A 17,813-nucleotide genomic window follows, 5' to 3' on the forward strand; every position below is an offset into this window, starting at 1 on the left:
TACTGTTGTTTATCCCAAAAACATTTCTTAAGAGAAGAGCTAGTTTAAAATTGTTTATTTGTAAAACGGTAGCTTTATTTCTGTAACTTGGATCTTTCTAATAATGATATTGGTTTGGTATATCTGGAAAAAAAACAAAGCTTTATGGCAGCTATGAATAAAAAATTATGTTCAACAATAAACAAAAATAACCACACCTATAAATGTTTTAAATATTTCTCAGTTTTATTATTAATTAGCAGGACCAAACAGCAATTGAAACTGTGTGAATTAATATTTAGGCAATTATGTATGTATTGAGAGACTAAACACATTCTTGGAACTGTTACAATGTTGTGTAAACCTATTCAGCAAGGTTTTTCCAGAGCTGTTATGCTTTAAGGTAATGAAATAAAAACTACACATAGTAGTGGACAAAATTCTGATCTCATTGACACCAGTGTAATTCCAGAGTAACTGCACTGATTTTAAGGGATTTACGTGGCTTTAATCCAAATTTACTATACCAGTGTCACAGAGTGCAGAATTTGCTCCATTGTATTTTGGGAGGCCTCTTGAAAACCCTTATTTTTTGGCTGAAACTAGTCCATGTCAGATTTAAACGAATCAGTTTAAACCAGGAAATAAAAATCCATGAGATATATTCAGTTTGGTTTCTCCATTATGGGATGTAATTAACAGATCTTTGAAATTAGTATTTGGTACCTGACAAAGAAACCAACGCTAATAATTTTGGTTGTATTCTGTGGCATGGAGGTTTTGTCTGATTAATGCCTATGCAAATTTCTAAAATAGCTGCACTGGAAGGAAATGTGTTTTATGATTGAATCTGCTAATCTGTCAAAAATAACACTTTTGCCATCTGAAATGGCATTTTGCTGAATTGGGGAAAGGTTGTCTGCTATTCCTTGTTAATTCTTTTTCTGCTGCCGAGACCCATTCATTTCCCCCAACAAGCCAAACTTCTTATGGTCTGTTCATGTTTAATTACAGAGTTTCTTAGGAGACAGGAACAATGCTATTCTATTATGTGGTGAATTCTGGTTGTATTAGGTGACCTTAGGCAGATGAAGGTACCTTAGATGTCAGATGATATGCTGCATGGGGCTAGAAGTGCACTGACTGCTTCATTTGAGGCCCTGCATTCAATTTCTATAACTTTAGAACTGTGGTTGAGGGGAATGCTGAAAAAATGCTGGAGTAATCTTATACTGGTGTTCTGTAATTATTAGCCTAGGGAACTTTTGGTTTATAGAGGCCCAGCAGAGGAGCAGTTATGCCATGTCAAGTATCAATATGATATTTAGCCCCCAAACTACCATTCTGACATTGCTGCCTTGGTGCAGCCTTTAAGTATAGAATTAATTCATTGTCCCATTCTGGTTTTTTAAGTGATTTCATACAGCATGTGTCAAACTGTTCGAGATATTTATTTTATTTTAAAAATAGAGCTTGAGTAGGTTACAGGGTTTCTATGTAGGATATGATTAAGAGCATAGGGCCAGAACAAGATATCAATTTTTAAGCAGAAATCCCCGTTGCTTCCAGTGGGAATTATTGCTTAAAAATTGAAGGCACAATCTGGCCTGTAGTCAATCGGGGATTTTTACAGCAAGAGCTAAAACCCATAGATTTTCTTGAATTTGGTGGAGGGAAGAGCCCTGAGACACAGGGCCAGATGCTCAGCTGCTGTAAATCACTTTAGTTCCATTGACTTCAGTGGAAAAAATGAGGTTGAAGCCTGTGGAAAATAAGGTTAGAAAACTGCCTGACTTTACATTCACACACAAACGAACAAAACTCTAAATCTCTATTTTCTTTTAAATGCAAGCAAATTTATTTCTCAAACATGTAATAGATATAATATGGGCATTAGCTGGTCTCTAAAGAAAAGCATTTTGTCCTGTGTTAAATTTTGAAAGAAATTTCCAAATATCCAGAGATAAAAGTTACATTGTTTATTTTTTATTTGTCCTGTTGTGTTCAGCTGTTAAAGAGTGAATCCATTTTGTATATGCATTTTGCTGTGTCAAACACTATTACGGTTCATAAACGCGGATTACAAAAACATGAAGATACGTTCTCTGTACTCCATAGGCTGGCTTTGGAGAAGTAGTGTATGAAGATGCACATCTATGGATTTAAGCAAATAAAATTTAAGAGCTTATAAATCCTCCAGTATTTAGAAGAGCAGAGTATTTCAGTTTATCAGTATCTTTCTGATAATGAGGTGCCCAGAATTGGAGGCAGTATTCCATGTCTGCTCGTAGAAGTTATATAAAGAAAGGACTGTAATCAGCTAGCTTTGGTCATTGACTTCCTCTGTGTTTGTGGCCCAAATATATATCAGCTCTTTTCACTGCCATATCACACAGCAAATGCAAACTCATGCCTAATATCCTCTGTTTCAGAATTTACTGCTTTCCAGTTTTTTCCCTCTCATTATGTGTCTGTGTTTCAGATTATTCCTGCTTGAACCCTATAGGGCCCAGTCCCATCTCCATATCCTGCACTTGTTTCTAGTTCTGCTGCAACTACCCTTTGGGCTGAGATGTTCCTTACCCCTGAATTTAAAGGCTGAGGAAGCAGGGCAAGATCCTGCTGTTGTTTTGAAGGAGGGCTGTTAATACTATGCAGCATCACAGTCTCACATTTTACCATGGATTGTCTTTGTCTACTATATGTAAAGACCAGATGATAGAGAGGCTGGTAAAAATGTAAGAATAAGTATAGAACCAGAGATATTTAAAGGGTTAGTTAAACATAATTAGGGCCATGATCTGCCATTGATCTATAAGTGTTCTGCACAAAAGACAATGAGAAGGTATGGTCTTATTTTCAGTGTATTTAACTTACTGATAATCTAATGAGCTAGTATATTCTTTATTCAATCTTCTTTGCTTTACCAAAGAAGTCTGCATAATTAAACTTCATTATACAGAAAAAACACTTTTCTCCCTCAGATGCTGTGCAGGAAGCTATCAGCTTGTCCTGATATTTCTGTAGAAGTAATTAGCAAAGAACTGTTTGTGTTCCCTATATGTGTATTATTTTTAAAGCAAATGTGTATCTAAATGGACACGCAACCTGCAATAAAAGATGTCAACAACTGACAGTAATTAACAATTATTGTTAAGTGGGAGAACAAAAGCACTTAGGTGAGCCTAGGGTTTGGTTATCTTTTTAAGAATGCTGTTGCCATATTCACCTTTTCTAACTGTGCTTAGTCATCTAATTGTGCTTCCAAATGTAGCTGACACATTACATGTGGTGTCATGATTTATTTTAAAAAACAAATGTGTTTCCTACCTTAAAAAAACAAATTATTGAGAAACAGCCTGTTTTGAATTTTTGGGTGGGAGGGAAAGGGGAAGTCATTTTGAAAATCTCTATATATGAAAAATGAATAGTTCTTTTAGTAGTTTACCCTTATCACTTTTCAGTTTATTAGCAGCACAATCCTTTGAGATACAGTGTAGATTTGATAAATATCCTTAATATCTGGAGGAGCCAAAAGACTATTTAGAGCAAAACATAAATTATTTAATATTTTAACCACTTTCTTGCTTGCTTATTGGTATTAATAGCACTCTATAGACTGATCCTGCAATCCTTAGCAAGCAAAATTCCCGCTGACTTTGTCCATAAGGTGTATAGGATCAGGCACTTAAAACTCAACCAGTAAGTAATATGGAATCAGAGGCGGCTCTAGGTATTTTGCCACCCCAAGCACTGCAGGCAGGCTGCCTTTGGCGGCTTGCCTGCGGGAGGTCCCCGGTCCCACAGATTTGGCGGCAGCCTACAGGAGGTCCGCCGAAGCCGCGGGACCAGCGGACCCTCCGCAGGCATGCCGCCGAAGGCAGCCTGCCTGCCGTCCTCGCGGCAACAGGCAGAGCGCCCCCTGTGGCTTGCCGCCCCAGGCATGCGCTTGGCGTGCTGGTGCCTGGAACCGCCCCTGTATGGAATACAGTATTTCTGTCATTTCTTTTTAAATTGTTCTTCCCTTCTCTCACTAATGATTTTCCTCACAATCCTGCCTCCTACCCCATTTACTTCTCCATCTTGCCCCAAGTCCTCTCATTGATGCCTTTGCCTCCCCAGAGCTGTCGCAAACTATATTAGAATTTGTCTTTTGACACTACAATTAGTTCCTTTATTCTCAGGTTGCTGACCGCCATTGCTAAATAATGCTTAGGCTTGATCTCTAAGTTGGATATTTTATAGCTGTGATCAGAAGTAGTTTTACATCAATCCCCTTTTATAAGGATTGAGTTACAAAATCGAGGGAAAATAACCTCAATGCAACTCAATCATCTGTTCTGCTTCTGCTCATGTTCCATGGAGGACCTCTACTGGGAGAAAATTCTACGTCAACAGTATCATTCTTCCTCCACCCTACCTCTTACCTTTACTCCCTCCTTGGTCCCCAGTATGAATTCCTCTCCTGGAGCTCCACAGGGTCAGGATTCCATAGGTTTTACGACTGGGATACGAAGGGGTGGAGCCTCAATGGCGTTATCCTCTGAGGGCTTTGCAGATTTTGATCTGAAATCCAATTGAGATGTAATGCTGCTTGAAAACAGCTGCTGGCGGTTACTGCCAATGACAGCCCAGCTTCTCCAGAGGGAAGCAGCAACTCAAAGTGTCTTTCTCTGAATGGGATGGTCCTTTCCCTAGAAATCCGCAGGGTTAGCAGTGTGCAGCTTCTGCCTCCTCAGTGGATCCCTTAATTTCTTCCCCCAAGGGTATGAGGTGTCAGAAATTCTGCATAGGGATCCTTGCAGAGTTTCTTGGATCTCTTCTCACCCTCCCATGGGTATGTTTTAAAGTCAGTCCCCTCTTTATGGAATACAGTATACTCCTGTTTATCCGAAACCCTATTATCCAATCCTTGACATTATCCCAGTCCCTTCCTTGTCCCCCATTTATCTCATGCTGGAGGACAAGGAAGGGATTCAGATAATGCAGAGATCCCTGGTGTGGACTGCGAGGAGGAGGAGGTGGCTACCCTGCTGCTGAATGGCTCTAGCAGTAGTGCAGGGAACCCTCTGCACTGCAGCCCCTCTGTCAGGGGAGTTAGTGAGCGGAACTGTGGCAGTGCAGCTGCAGAGGGCCAGTGACACCCGTCCCAATCCCTGCCTGTGCAAGGTGCTAGGAAGGCTCTGGTCCAGGAGTGATGAGCAGAGACCTCTGGCCAGGACTGCCAGGAGGAGGATGAGCTCCCAGCCATGGGGAAGCTCATCCTGCTGCTGAATGATTCCTGTCCTCTCAATTAGCTGAACTCCTGATTACTTGAATAAAATCTGTATCCCCCATGCTATCCAGTTAATTGGGAATACACTGTACATAGAATACTACATTCAAGATTCTTCACAGCTGCCCTTATAACATCATAGCTAAAGCTGAGCTGGTCAATTCATTCTAAACATCTGCTTTCAAGTACTTACAACCTTCTGTGGAATCTGCCATTTGAAACTGGAACTTAACATGTTTGCTTTTAGCTTTGGGGTGAATTTTTCTGAAAAGTTTAAAGAGAATTCATTCAGCCATCTCTGAGCTATCCAAATGTGAAAGAAACACATAGGCAGATACAGTCTTTTGTGTGTGAATTAATTTGTAGGTTACAAGATGTGCTCAGTCTCTGCACAGACACATAGGATTCATTTGAAAACTGTAATAAGGAATTCTAGTGATTAAAATGAGACTTGGTCCCCCTTGACTTGTTTGTACTTTACCATTTTAGAGAGTTCCGTGGTGCGAATCTCACTCATTTATTGTTGGCTGTGTGGCAAAGTTCCTCCTCTCCTCTAGTAGGTCCTGCGCTTATTGGCGGATTTCTTCCCCTTAGTGGGTTTCATCCAAGGGGAAAACCATAGTCTGGATCAACTACTCCTATGTCTGATTAGGAGTAGCGGGGTTAGGGGGGAACCCGGGCCCGCCCTCTACTCCGGGTTCCAGCCCAGGGCCCTGTGAATTGCAGCAGTCTCTATAGTGCTACGTGTAACCACTGCTTGACCGCTACAGCTCCCTGGGCTACTTCCCCATAGCCTCCTTCAAACACAACCTTTATCCTCACCACCGGATCCTCCTGGTGTCTGATGCTGCTTGATTGTATGGTGTTTTCCTCAATCCTCCAGTAGTACCCCCTCTCAGTTCTTAGTTCCTTGTGTCTCTTGCTCCCAGCTCCTCATGCGCACTTCTTTCCTCTGGCACCTCCTCCCTAAACTGGAGTGAGCTCCCCTTTTTATACCAGGTGCCTTGATTAGCCTGTCCTGATTGGCTGCAGTTGCTCCAATCAATGTAGCTCTCTCCGGTGCCTTCTAGAAAGTTCTTAATTGGCCCCAGGTGCCTTGATTAGCCTGGAGCAACTGCCATTTTGGTTCCCATGGTACTAGGGATTTGCTTAGCCTGGAGCTAACATACCTGCTCCTCAGTACTTTCCTGTAGCCATCCGGCCTTGCTCCATCACAGCTGAAAGAAATTAAACAATCTATTGTTTTTGCCACCCTTTACTGGTTTTCCTTGTACACCTCAACCTCGATATCACGTGACCTGATATAACACGAATTCGGATATAACGCGGTAAAGCAGTGCTCTGGGGGGGCGGGGCTGAGCACTCCAGTGGATCAAAGCAAGTTGGATGTAACGCGGTTTCACCTATAACACGGTATGATTTTTTGGCTCCTGAGGACAGCGTTATATCAAGATAGAGGTGTACCTTTTTTCTTTCCCTTCCATGCTTTCTGCTTCAGTGGTATTATCTTGTTAAAATATTATGTGAAATTTCATGTTGCATAATGGTAGAAGAATTAACAGATTCAGTTTCAAGGACTTACATACCAGCAGATCAAAAATTTTGCATCCAGTCACCTTAAGTATGTTTAAATTTTGCTCTATCCAAGAGGCACCTTTTCCTTTGTTTTTTTTTTCTGTGTGTTGTTTAACATGGAAAATAATCTAAATTTTGGGTCTGAGACACAACTTGAGTGCACCTTTCAAATGAAATTAAAATTAGGGGTAATTCACAGAAAATTCAGAATCATAAGCATTTTTACCTTTCACATTTTTAATTAGAAACATATTGATTATTTTTCAGATGAAATGTGCATTATTTTTCTTCGCTGATAGATTAGATTAAACCCTGAGAGAGACTAGATTTTTTTTTCTTTCAAATTTTGAAATTCTGGGTCACTGAATTATTACCATGGTCATTGTATATAGTTGGAAGTCTTTTTTTGATATTAGAAACATTAGGAGCTAATTCAAATCTCTGAGTTGTTAAAGAGGTTTTGATGAGCACAATGAGGTTCCTGTGATGTGTGTAAAGCAAGTGGGAAACAATCAATAAATTATAGCACTGTGTAGACGGGGAAGAGGAATGAGCGAAATCACTGATGATTGGAGAGAGGGATAAGGCTAGTGGATGGAATCCACTGCTGTTGGATGTTGAAGAGGGTTCACTCCTGGATCCCACTGAGATGCTCCTAGAATCTCCTCCCCATAACAATGGGGCTGATTCAAACCCTTCTATTTTAAAATTGTAGTGTGCAGCTCAGGGAACGTATTTTCCATTCATAATCAAATACAGATTTTCTTCTCGACTTCATCGCCCTCAGTGGCCACAATGTAGCACCTCAAGGGCCAAGTAAGTCCCAGTGCCACAGGTTGGACTCTGCTGTCTATTGATATTGAAGGATATAACACTGAATCTGATGATCCTGGAAATGAAACATTTTTCAATGACGTCGTCATTAAAATACAACCACAAGGATAATTTAAATCCCTGTATCGAGCTTTGTAGCAGCTCTTCAACATGTGCTTCATTCAAGAACAATCTGTTTATCTTCAATATGGAAAATAGGTCAGAGATCAATTTCTGATTATGCTTTAAAAGCAACTGAGATGAAAACTGGAATTTAATAAAAAGTTGCAACCTTCTTTTTATACTGACAGTTTTGCCCTCTACGTAACACATAAACAACAATTTAAAGAATGAAGCCTGGATATGTTCCTCCAGGCAGATTTAAACTTCTAGGTTCAAAAGTAAATGCTGTGAGTGAAGAAACAGAAGAAAAATGACCTAATAATGACTACAAGTCTGCATATGGGGGGGGAAATGCATTTGTGCTTAATGCTATCAATTCTACATGTGAAAAGAAAACTGCAAACTATTCTGTTCCAGTTGCTGATTATCCCATCCAACAAGTAGGAAAGTATGACGAGAAGGTCTTTGCCACTTCCTCAGATACTAAAAATGAAATGAAAAGAAGGTGCAAACACCCTAAATTTCTGTTGTATGGATGTTAAGCACACTACTCAAACCTCATTGAGAAAGTAGTAAGATGGAACACAGTCCTAAAGCACGTTGCGGAAGTTCACGTGTCCTTCCACAGCTACCTTTAACATCATAGTTGGTTATTTGAAAAATTATGACTTATTTCCCCCTGCTTCACAGTTTCACCAAGTGTCAGTATCAGGAAGATTGTTTCTACATTTTGTATTCAACTACCTCAGTGCTCCATATAGAGGTACTATAACTTCTCAACTCCTACTTGATATTATTCTATTTCTATATCCAAGGATTGCATTAGTGCTTTTGGCCACAGCATTGCACTAGGAGCTCATGTTCATTTGATTACCCACTGTCACCCCCAAGTCTTTGTCAGAGTCACTGCTTCTTGGGATAGCGTCTCTCATCCTGTAAGCATGGCCTACATTTGGCCATATGTCTAATGAATACAACAGAGTATTATCACAGATAGTGCTGAAGAAAGAGAGAGAAACCAATTTAGAGGGAAAGTGGCAAAATGGCATCTAAATAGTAAACCTCTATCTTAATATGCATACATGCAAATATCTGATTTGTACACGTGCATTGAGTTAGGCATCCACAAACCTAACCTAAAACCTGGCCTAAAATGCATATGCAGGCCCCTCTGAAAATCCTAAATTCATTTTCATTTCTCTTCTTTCTTACCCAGCCCTTTGCTGTGTGAAACATGTTTTCCTCTTCACCTCTGTAAGTGCCCCTTGTTTTTCAGTAGGATAGAACCTGAAATCACGCTGAGCCCTACATTCATTCTATCCCTGCAGTTTTACATTGTACATGAACCTCACTCAAATGCTCCGTGGAGATCAGCTTCCCTTCCTTGAACGAGTTCCACCCTTTTGGGGGTGAGAATGAGAGGAGATCTATTCTTTGGGCAGGAGAGTGGGATCAAGAGTGTCTTAACAGTGGGAACAGGGTGAGCAAATGTAATCAACAGTTGATTGTCCTTTAGACCCCACATCTTTGGCATCTTTGTAGTCAAAGACAACAGATGAGAGCTCTCATTCTAGTGACATCATTCATTACACCCATAGAGACAATGCACACGTCTAACTTAGGTTCTAAATGCAGTCAACTCAGTGGTATCTGCCTTGGGCAGCGGTTCTCAAACTATGGGTCAGGACCCCAAAGTGGGTCGCAACCCCATTTTAATGGAGTCACCAGGGCTGGCCTAGACTTACTGGGGCCCAGGGCTGAAGACCAAACCCTGCCGCCCAGAGCCAAAGCTGAAGCTCAACAGCTTGAGCTCTTTGTGGCGGGGCTCAGGCTTCAGCCCTGGGCAATGGAGCTCAGGTTACAGGCCCCCTGCCTGGAGCTGAAGCCCTTCGGGTTCAGCTTTGTCTCCACCCCCTACCCCCATCCCAAGCGGTGGGGCTCAGGCTTTGTCTCCCCCCTCACCCAGGGCAGTGGGGCTCAGGCTTCTGTTCCCCCCTCCTGGGGTTGTGTAGTAATTTTTGTTGTCAGAAGGCGGTCGTGGTGCAATAAAGTTTGAGAACCCCTGGTCTTGGGCAATGTCTGGTGTTTTTCTCTTACAGCAATCATTTGGCTCAGAGGACTGGAGCTTTCCTGTATAGAAGTGTGTACTTATCTGCAAATTCCCACTCCATATCTTTTCTCTTCTGGTCATGGAAAGAGCCTAGGAAGCAAACAGTCCTGGCATAGTGGAGGAGGACCATGGCCACAGTTCCTCAGGGCATCCCCAGTGACCCAAGTGTCAGGGTAACGAACAAAATCTGAGTAGAACAGTTGTGAAGACAAGCCCCCGTGGACATTGGCCTCAGGCATGTAGCCAGGAGATTGCCTGGGCTGCAGGATCCTGTAAGGGTAGGGAAATAACTTGTGGGAGGTGATTGAAGAGAAGGTTGGGCTGTCAGTTTTGCAAGTTTTTAACATTTGGCAGGCCAAGGTAAACGCTAGGCTCCCCCATAGTCTTAACCTCAACCTGGTAATGTGTGTTAAAACTACAAACTGCCTTGTCTTCGCTAAGCTTTTACCCCATGTTCGTTACTACATTAGCTAACATGAGTTAAGAATGCATCTTTTTCCTATTGAAGACCCACTATTGGAGGTAGCTCCAGTGGCCAGCAGTCACCAGCTCCAGCATCAGTGCAGGTCTGGACGAGGCACTGGAGTACAATAACAATTATGGCTGTTCTGAGCAGCATGGGATTCAATAGCAGTGCTACCAAGTGCCAGCAGCTCTAGGGTGGCTGTGGCCCTCAGCAGTGGCAGCTTTCTAGGTGGATCCTGGAAAATCTAGTGAGGGGTGAAGGGCAACGACCAATGGAAGAGTGAGCTAGCTACGTTTCATCTGCTTCTGCTTTCCCTCTTTCTCTTCCCTTCTCCCCAGCCCCCGACCTGCTGAGAGCTATTGGGCTGCATTTGGGAAATTAAAAAAACAGCTTGGGTTAAATCACTTTAGTTTAGTATTTGTTAAAACAGCTTTGAAGCTAAAATCTATGCTGATTTACACTAGTTGGCTTCTACAGGGTTTCACAGGGGCAAGTTAGGGCAGAATTCAGCCATGGATGTCTTAGAGGGTGTAATTTTCAACCGAGCCCAGGTGACTTGGATTTTCAATGCTACTTGTGCTCCTAAATTACGAGAGCTCTTGAAAATCCCACAGATGGAGAAGACTTAATTTGACTTCAGCTTAAAAAAACACTTTCAACCCAGATGGTGAAAATGAAAGCAGATTTACAAACTCTTTCAGTTTGGGCAATCAAGGGTTTAACAGTAACACTGTGTAAGGCATGTTTTTAAAACATGCCATTGGTTTGTTGCTGTCTGTTTAAATAGCAGCTCTTTTTGGAAACACACAGGTTTGCATAACTTTTTCATGTGTGCTTACTGCATACTGCTTCCCATATTTGTATGTGATATTTTAAGCTTGGTTACCTCCCAATGTTGATATGCCTGTGCTGCTTCTCTGAATTCAGCTGATGCCTCTTGGCTTCATTGTATGTTTCCAAAAATACAAACTTGAGCACCACAGGATTCAAACAAACTAACTGCTGAAAGGAAATAGCAGCAGTACACCTGGGTAAGCTAAGCAGGAAAGGAATATTGAATGTTAAATGTACAGTACTGCTGTCAACAGTTCTGTCTCATTGTATGCTGGACTTTTGTCTGTGTGAATGCTTTCTAACTTGCTCTTTCTGCTCTGTTTCTTCATGCTTTCCTGGATTCAGAGAGAGGTAAATGATTTTCATTTCTCCATCATTCTCCATGTTTATCTGCCTAGCACTCACCAAACAGTGCCAGTATCAGTCGTCATTGTCTTACAAAAGCTAACCTGTAGTGAAGTAAACTAATCCTGTATCTGGTCACATTTTTAATCCAGTAATGACAGTATTGCCAACCCCATGCATTCAAAAATCATGTGACTAGCTATAAATCATGAGATTGGGGGGGGAATCAGGATTCTTTTTACATACATGCCTTCTGATGTTTGAGAATTTAGGGTTCACATTTTCCAGCTCTTCTCTGTGGCCATGAGGACTAGAAACTTCTTTTATTAAATAAAAGCTCAGATTCTCACATAATGACATGACTCCAGGAGCGAGGAGTTTAAGAAAAACAAAAATATCATGAGAGTTGGCAACACTGAAATTATTCTCTTCATCCAGTGTTTGGGATGGTGGGTTGTCCTTCAAGTTATATAAGCTGTCATGTATGCATTTTTTTTATCTGCATGTTGTGCAAAGTTGTTATTTAGGATTCTCTACAACACTTTCTGTTGTATTGGAACACATACAGTACTATTCTACTATATTGTTACCATTTGCTTTGCAGCTCAAGGGCTACAGTCAGGCAGCAATTTCTTACTGGTAGAATTGTACTCCGCAAGTCAGAATTAGGTTTCGGCCTCAGTCCAATTTTGTTTGTTCTTCTAGATAGAAAAGCCCTGGCATTGGGACAGGATGGAAGGGAGATAGTTTAGAGACGTGGACAGTTCCTTGGGTTTGCTTCAAGGAATATAATGAGACTACTTTACAAGCTTGACTGGTTTTTAATCAATTCTTTAGAAAGCACTGGCCTAGGGAAATGTTTGAACTTTCTTGGTGATTATGGCTTTGCAAGCTAATGTACATTTCATGCATGTAAGAAGTGATGCTCATTCTAGGCTAACATTAACAAAAGTGTTCTGTGATCTGCTTCTCTGGTTGTGAACATACTGTGATTACTTTTTCTGTCTGAATAATAAAGAACAAAAGGAACTATCACTCCCAACTGCTTAATAAGGCAAATCTCAATGAAGACACTGTTCTAATATTTGCTGCCATCTTCAATTAAATGTGCAGTTGAGCTTTGAGCATCTCAATTTGATTTCTTTATCAATTATTTCAATATTCCTTACGAGGGCTTGCATCTTTCACTTGTATCTATGAAAGTAGGATTGTTGTCTAAAATATCTAAATATTAATTTACTCTAGTAACTGTTTATCCAAGTTACATGATTGGCATCAAAGAGGCTGTTCAAAGATTTAAAGGTACAATATATTTTATATGAATTTAGTAATTATGAAAAATGACTAACCTGGAGACTAACCTGTGATGCTGCACAATGTGAGTAGCAGCAGTATAGTCTTTCCCATGCTGTCTCATCCATGTACCTTAGCCTTGGAGAGAGCACCTCTAGAGCTGAGTAAGTAGTTGAATCCCCATATACATGTAATAAACTTTCTGAATTAAGATGGGACTTCTTCTCTAAAAGAACTGCAGTGTGCAGGTTCATGCTAATGAAATGTCAAGGGTCAGAACCTGAGCTGGTGTAAATTGGTGTAACTCCACCAAGTTGAATGGGACTGTGCCAGTTTCCATTAGCTAAGGATCTGACCCAAAAACCTCTACCTCTATGCACAAAAAAAACCCAGTGAAAATCCAAATTTGAAATGGAAGCTCTGTGCTAACACTCTCTTCCTGACTCGTCATATAGTTCCTGCCCCCTAACTAGAACCAGTCGGGAATTCTTGACTAAATGTTTTTTGTCAGAAAATGCCAGTTTGTCTAAACCAAAACTTTTCCAGGAAAGGGTTGATTTTTGGCAAAACTTTCTATCGGGGAGGTTTCTCAGCTCCATGATGGTGTTTCTGGTGAGAGATAGAGAGAGACCAACTGCAGAATGTGGGGAAAGGATGAGTGATTCATTATGCTTAATAGCTATCCCTCTGCCTAATCAGGATGAAGTGCTAAGTCTGAAGAGAATCCTGTCTAATTCTCTGTTGGAAGGGTGGTGTCTATGACATGGAGACATAGTTATATGGAAAATACATGGGGGCACTTAGAACTTTGAGAAGACGATAGCAAGTACAGGAAATTGGGAATTAAAAGCCTAGAAGCATAGAAATATTTTCAGATTGGAGCATGGCTTGTAGCCTAAGATCCTAAAGATCTGAATGTCACAGAGGTGTCAGGTATGGGGAGGCAGAAGGAGGGGTTAAAAATTAAATATTTTGAAAGGGTGGGAATGATCTCTGAGATGTCAACTAATAATAGAAAGGCTGGGGCTTTCTTTCGCTGTAAGAACCTCACATATAAGGTTGCCAGGTTACAATTGTTAGGATTCACGTTCCCACTTGAAGTGGCCAAATAAACAATGCCCAAGGAAACTACTCGAGAGTTAGTAAGTGACCTAAAAAAGCAATTGGAGAGAGATTCAGAGGCTTCCAGTACAGGATAATTAGCAATACAAGCTATAAGCATGAACGTATTAAAAAGGCAAGTGGATTGCCTTCAATGCTAGATCACGCAAGGAGAATTCAATAACTGTATAAAAGTAACTTATGTTATTCTAAAAAGAAACAAATTTTTAAGTTGGGGTGTGGGGCAGGAGATGAGGGCTCCGGGTGCGGGCTCTGGAGATAAGGGTTTTGGGGTGCAGGAGAGTGCTCTGGGCTGGGACTGAGGGGTTCAGAGCACGGGAGGGGGATCCGGGCTGAGGCAGAGGGTTGGGGCATGGGGGCGGTGGCTCAGGGGTGCAGGGTCCAGGCAGCGCTTACCTCAAGCAGCTCCCAGAAGCAGAGGCATGTTCCCCCTCCGGCTCCTACATGTTCTCCCTCCGACTCTGCGCACTGCCTCATCCGTAGGCACTGCCCCCACACCTCCCATTGGCTGTGTTTCCTGACCAATGGGAGTTGCAAGGGCAGCGCTTGAGGCGGGGCCAGCGTGTGGAGCCCCTGCCTGCCCCTATGTGTAGGAGCCCGCAGGGGGACAGGCTGCTGCTTCTGGGAGCCATGCAGCGCGGAGGCTAGCAGGGAGCCTGCCAGCCCCGCTGCGTGTCATTGCCAACCAGACTGTGCTGACCAGAGCCGCCAGGATCCCTTTTCGATCAGGTGTTCCTGTCGAAAACCGAATACCTGGTCACCCTACTCTCACCATGCATGATCATGTTAAGGTGGACAAGCATTCTGTACTGGATTACAATTAGAAAACTGTAGGAAGGTGCAGGTGCACAACAGAATGTGGTTGTTGGCCTGATGGATCTAAGACACACAAATCAAAATTCATTTGAAACCTGAAAAATTAAAGACACTACTGTACTAAAAAGGATTACACATACTCTAATGCACAAAGTGAAAAAATTGTGTTTTGGCACAGAAAAATGTAGAATCTCTAACTAACTGATTTATTTTTTGTCAATCTTGAAAATTTTAGAAACCAGCTCAGATGGAAAGGATTATAGGATGTGTTTTAGAGTTGGGTGGTTTGCTGGTGGTGTGTTTTCGGTTTTTTTTCCTTGGTTTGGTTTATTTTTTTTCTAGGGAGAGGGAGGTTGTCTCACCCTGTGGCAGCCTCGGCTAATGGATAACATGAAGATGAAAAATCCCTTAGCAAACCATGCAAGAACTCTGATTTTGATGCTGATATGGATATTGTTATTTCATTGTTGGAGAGTGTTTGTTTTGGCTTTTTGCTTTAAAATTGTTGTTATACAGAATTCTCCACATCCTTGCAAGCTCCTCAGCATTGGCCTAATACAAAGCCCATTGAAGCGAATAAAAACACTTCTACTGACTGCAGTAGGTCTTGAATCAGGCCCTGTGTCCCGAAAGGAACTACATGTCGTTATAGTTTTCAATTCTGTAAAGACAGTAAGCAGTTTACCTCTTAATAGCATCTTAATCCTGATTTGAAATCCCTACCTCTGTAAAGGGACAGTGCTGGCAAAATACTGTTTAAAATGTTAATCCAGAACTTCAGACCTTTTTCATATTCTGAACCATATTCTTCCAAAGAGATTGGCTTGTGGATCACCTCCCCTCCCATTTGAATATCCATGTGACAACTACAGCAATTGCTGACATGAAAAAGTTATAGCAGAGGCATGGTTTTGTCAGTGTTTTATTTGTCTCTTTTTATCTTATCTCAGTGCCCTTCCCATCTGTTCTGTTCCTCTCGCTCCTTTTGCTCACCTACATATGCTTCCCAGCCACTTGGTCCTCTCTTCCCTGAGACTTCCATTCTCTGATGGTGGATGTCAATTCTAACTCCATTAATAGTTTCAGTCCCTGTGGTTGTTCTTGACTCCTCACCTCTCCCCCTTCTCTTACATTGCTGTGACCACTGCTGCAGCCCTCACATTCTCTATAAGAGGTGCTGGCTGGTGGTCACATGGTGCTGGCTCTCTTCCTTGTTTCCAGGTAGCTCCTAGCAGTGAAGAACCTGGAGGTTTGTAGAAGCTGGTAAGGAGAAGGAGAGGCAGCCCCATATTATTAGCCAACTCCCTGCAGTCCACAAGCACGGTCCAGCACTGGTACATGGACCACACTTGAGGAAAGTTAGACATTGACTATCATTTTTCTTGTTTAATTCAAATAATTTTCTTACTCAGCCCAGAGGATAGACTTTCCTATGTCAAGGATTATTGTTTCAATTTGTAAAATATAAATCTATAAGTACAGTGGAAATCAAAATTACACTGATGCAAGAAAATATTTCTATTTGTTTTTAATCAGTGTGTTTTGTTTTTGATCAGAGTCAACCTTTGCTTATTTCAGACTTAAATGTTAGTTTTATTTTTACCAAAGAAATTAGCTAATACATGTCTACATTGTTCAAAAGGTAAAAATTTAGATTGGAAAGGTAGTACAATATGTGCCATGCTTTCATGGTCAGAGTAACTGGGATGTCTCCCAGGGCTTTAGTCTGACATCGACTGCTATTCAAACAGGGTAGCGTTAGCATAAATTCCATTTAGTGTAATCACATTCACTTAATGTTTAGTGGTTAAGTGATGCTTAACCGGGTGTTAAATAGGCAAGCTCCCATCAATTAATATAGAACTTTACTGAAATAATGATGAAGTATTCCTTTTTATTGTCCCGTTTTTATTTAGTACCATTTTTTAAAAAAAGAAAAAAGGTCTCTTCCTTAATAACAAGCAACAGGACATCCTAATTAAGAGGATTCTACTGTATTTTCAACTCTACAGCAGAACCAAGCTATAATCTTATGCCAAAACAAAAAAATTCTCATCCATTTTTCTGGTCAGTCTGTTTTATGGCTTCTGTTTGAAATAGCGATTCAATCCCAGTTCATATGTACTGTAAATTCCCATTAGATGGAGCATAGGATACATGCACAAATTATGGAAGTTTTCATTGGAGGGTAAGAGAAGTGTTCATTTTTACAGCAAACTCCAGAATAACTGGCATCATCCTGGAAATCATTCTGTCGGGATCCAATTACATTTTTGAATACTGTGTTCTGCTGCTGAGATGCTTCTCCACTGTAGGCCCAAGCCCGAAAAGGTAAAGGGCTTATGAAAATTGTTGTAACCTCAAAGATTTTTCACACTGAAATAGGAACCTGTTCCTGTCCCACTGACATTAATGGCAAAATTCCTTTCAACTTCAGTAGGAGCAGGAACACTAGCCTCAACCCTGCAAACACTTCTGCACATGCTTAGCTTTATGCATGTGAATATCCTAGTGGGATAGGATTTGATGGGGCTAGGTCTGATCAGTGTCAAGCTGACAGCCCCTTGTGTATTCCAATCTATCTTGTAACCTAGGCAAGCCTGGCTTTGTGACAGATGGCCCTTTTATACCAAAAATCACAATAATATTCAGGTTATTCCCTGTCCCAAAGGACCAGTTGTTTAACCCAGGTCAGTTGTACCTTAGCTCTCACACCAAAGATAATGCTTGTAACCAATCCCAATCCTTGATCATTTTTGTACAAAAGAGAGGGGAGGGGGTTTGTTTGTTTCCTTGAAATACAGAATGGTTTGAACCCTAGCTACATGGGAATCAAGTATCCTGTGGGAGCAGCCTGGGCATCTTGTGGGAGCAGGCCAGTATTGCAGAATTGTGTACTGTGCTGTAGGACTGTGCTGATGGATGTTGCTTAAGACATTTAGTTGACTTGATGAATTATTGAAGTTGACCTATAGTCTGTGACTTGTCAGATGGGAAGATGATAGTTTGATTGATGATTTGGAAGCAGATGGTGTTTTCAGATTTCTGCATGATACAGTATC

General features: G+C 41.3%; 1 protein-coding gene and 1 long non-coding RNA gene across 17 annotated transcripts in view; one reads left to right on the plus strand and one right to left on the minus strand.

Annotated features, from left to right (window-relative positions):
* APBB2 (amyloid beta precursor protein binding family B member 2) overlaps positions 1-17,813 on the plus strand; it is a 291,641-nt gene that overhangs the window by 247,023 nt on the left and 26,805 nt on the right. For 8 of the 16 annotated variants that reach the window (XM_039541016.1, XM_039541029.1, XM_039541025.1 and 5 more), the window contains one exon: positions 11,521-11,526. The exons of 7 other annotated variants lie outside the window; for them this stretch is intronic. In XM_039541016.1, the coding sequence (XP_039396950.1) occupies positions 11,521-11,526 (6 nt within the window). Of the gene's footprint in view, positions 1-11,317; positions 11,373-11,520; positions 11,527-17,813 lie in introns of those variants that run through there. One more of the 16 variants, XM_039541032.1, reaches the window with a different exon arrangement.
* On the minus strand, positions 1,910-5,511 carry LOC120406339. Its single transcript, XR_005599227.1, has 3 exons — positions 5,448-5,511; positions 4,407-4,545; positions 1,910-2,133 (listed from the first exon to the last, which is right to left on the minus strand). It is a non-coding gene; the product is annotated as an uncharacterized LOC120406339 (long non-coding RNA).

Source organism: Mauremys reevesii, linkage group 5 (genome assembly GCF_016161935.1).
Source record: "Mauremys reevesii isolate NIE-2019 linkage group 5, ASM1616193v1, whole genome shotgun sequence".
In the NCBI taxonomy this organism is placed as follows: Eukaryota; Metazoa; Chordata; order Testudines; family Geoemydidae; genus Mauremys; species Mauremys reevesii.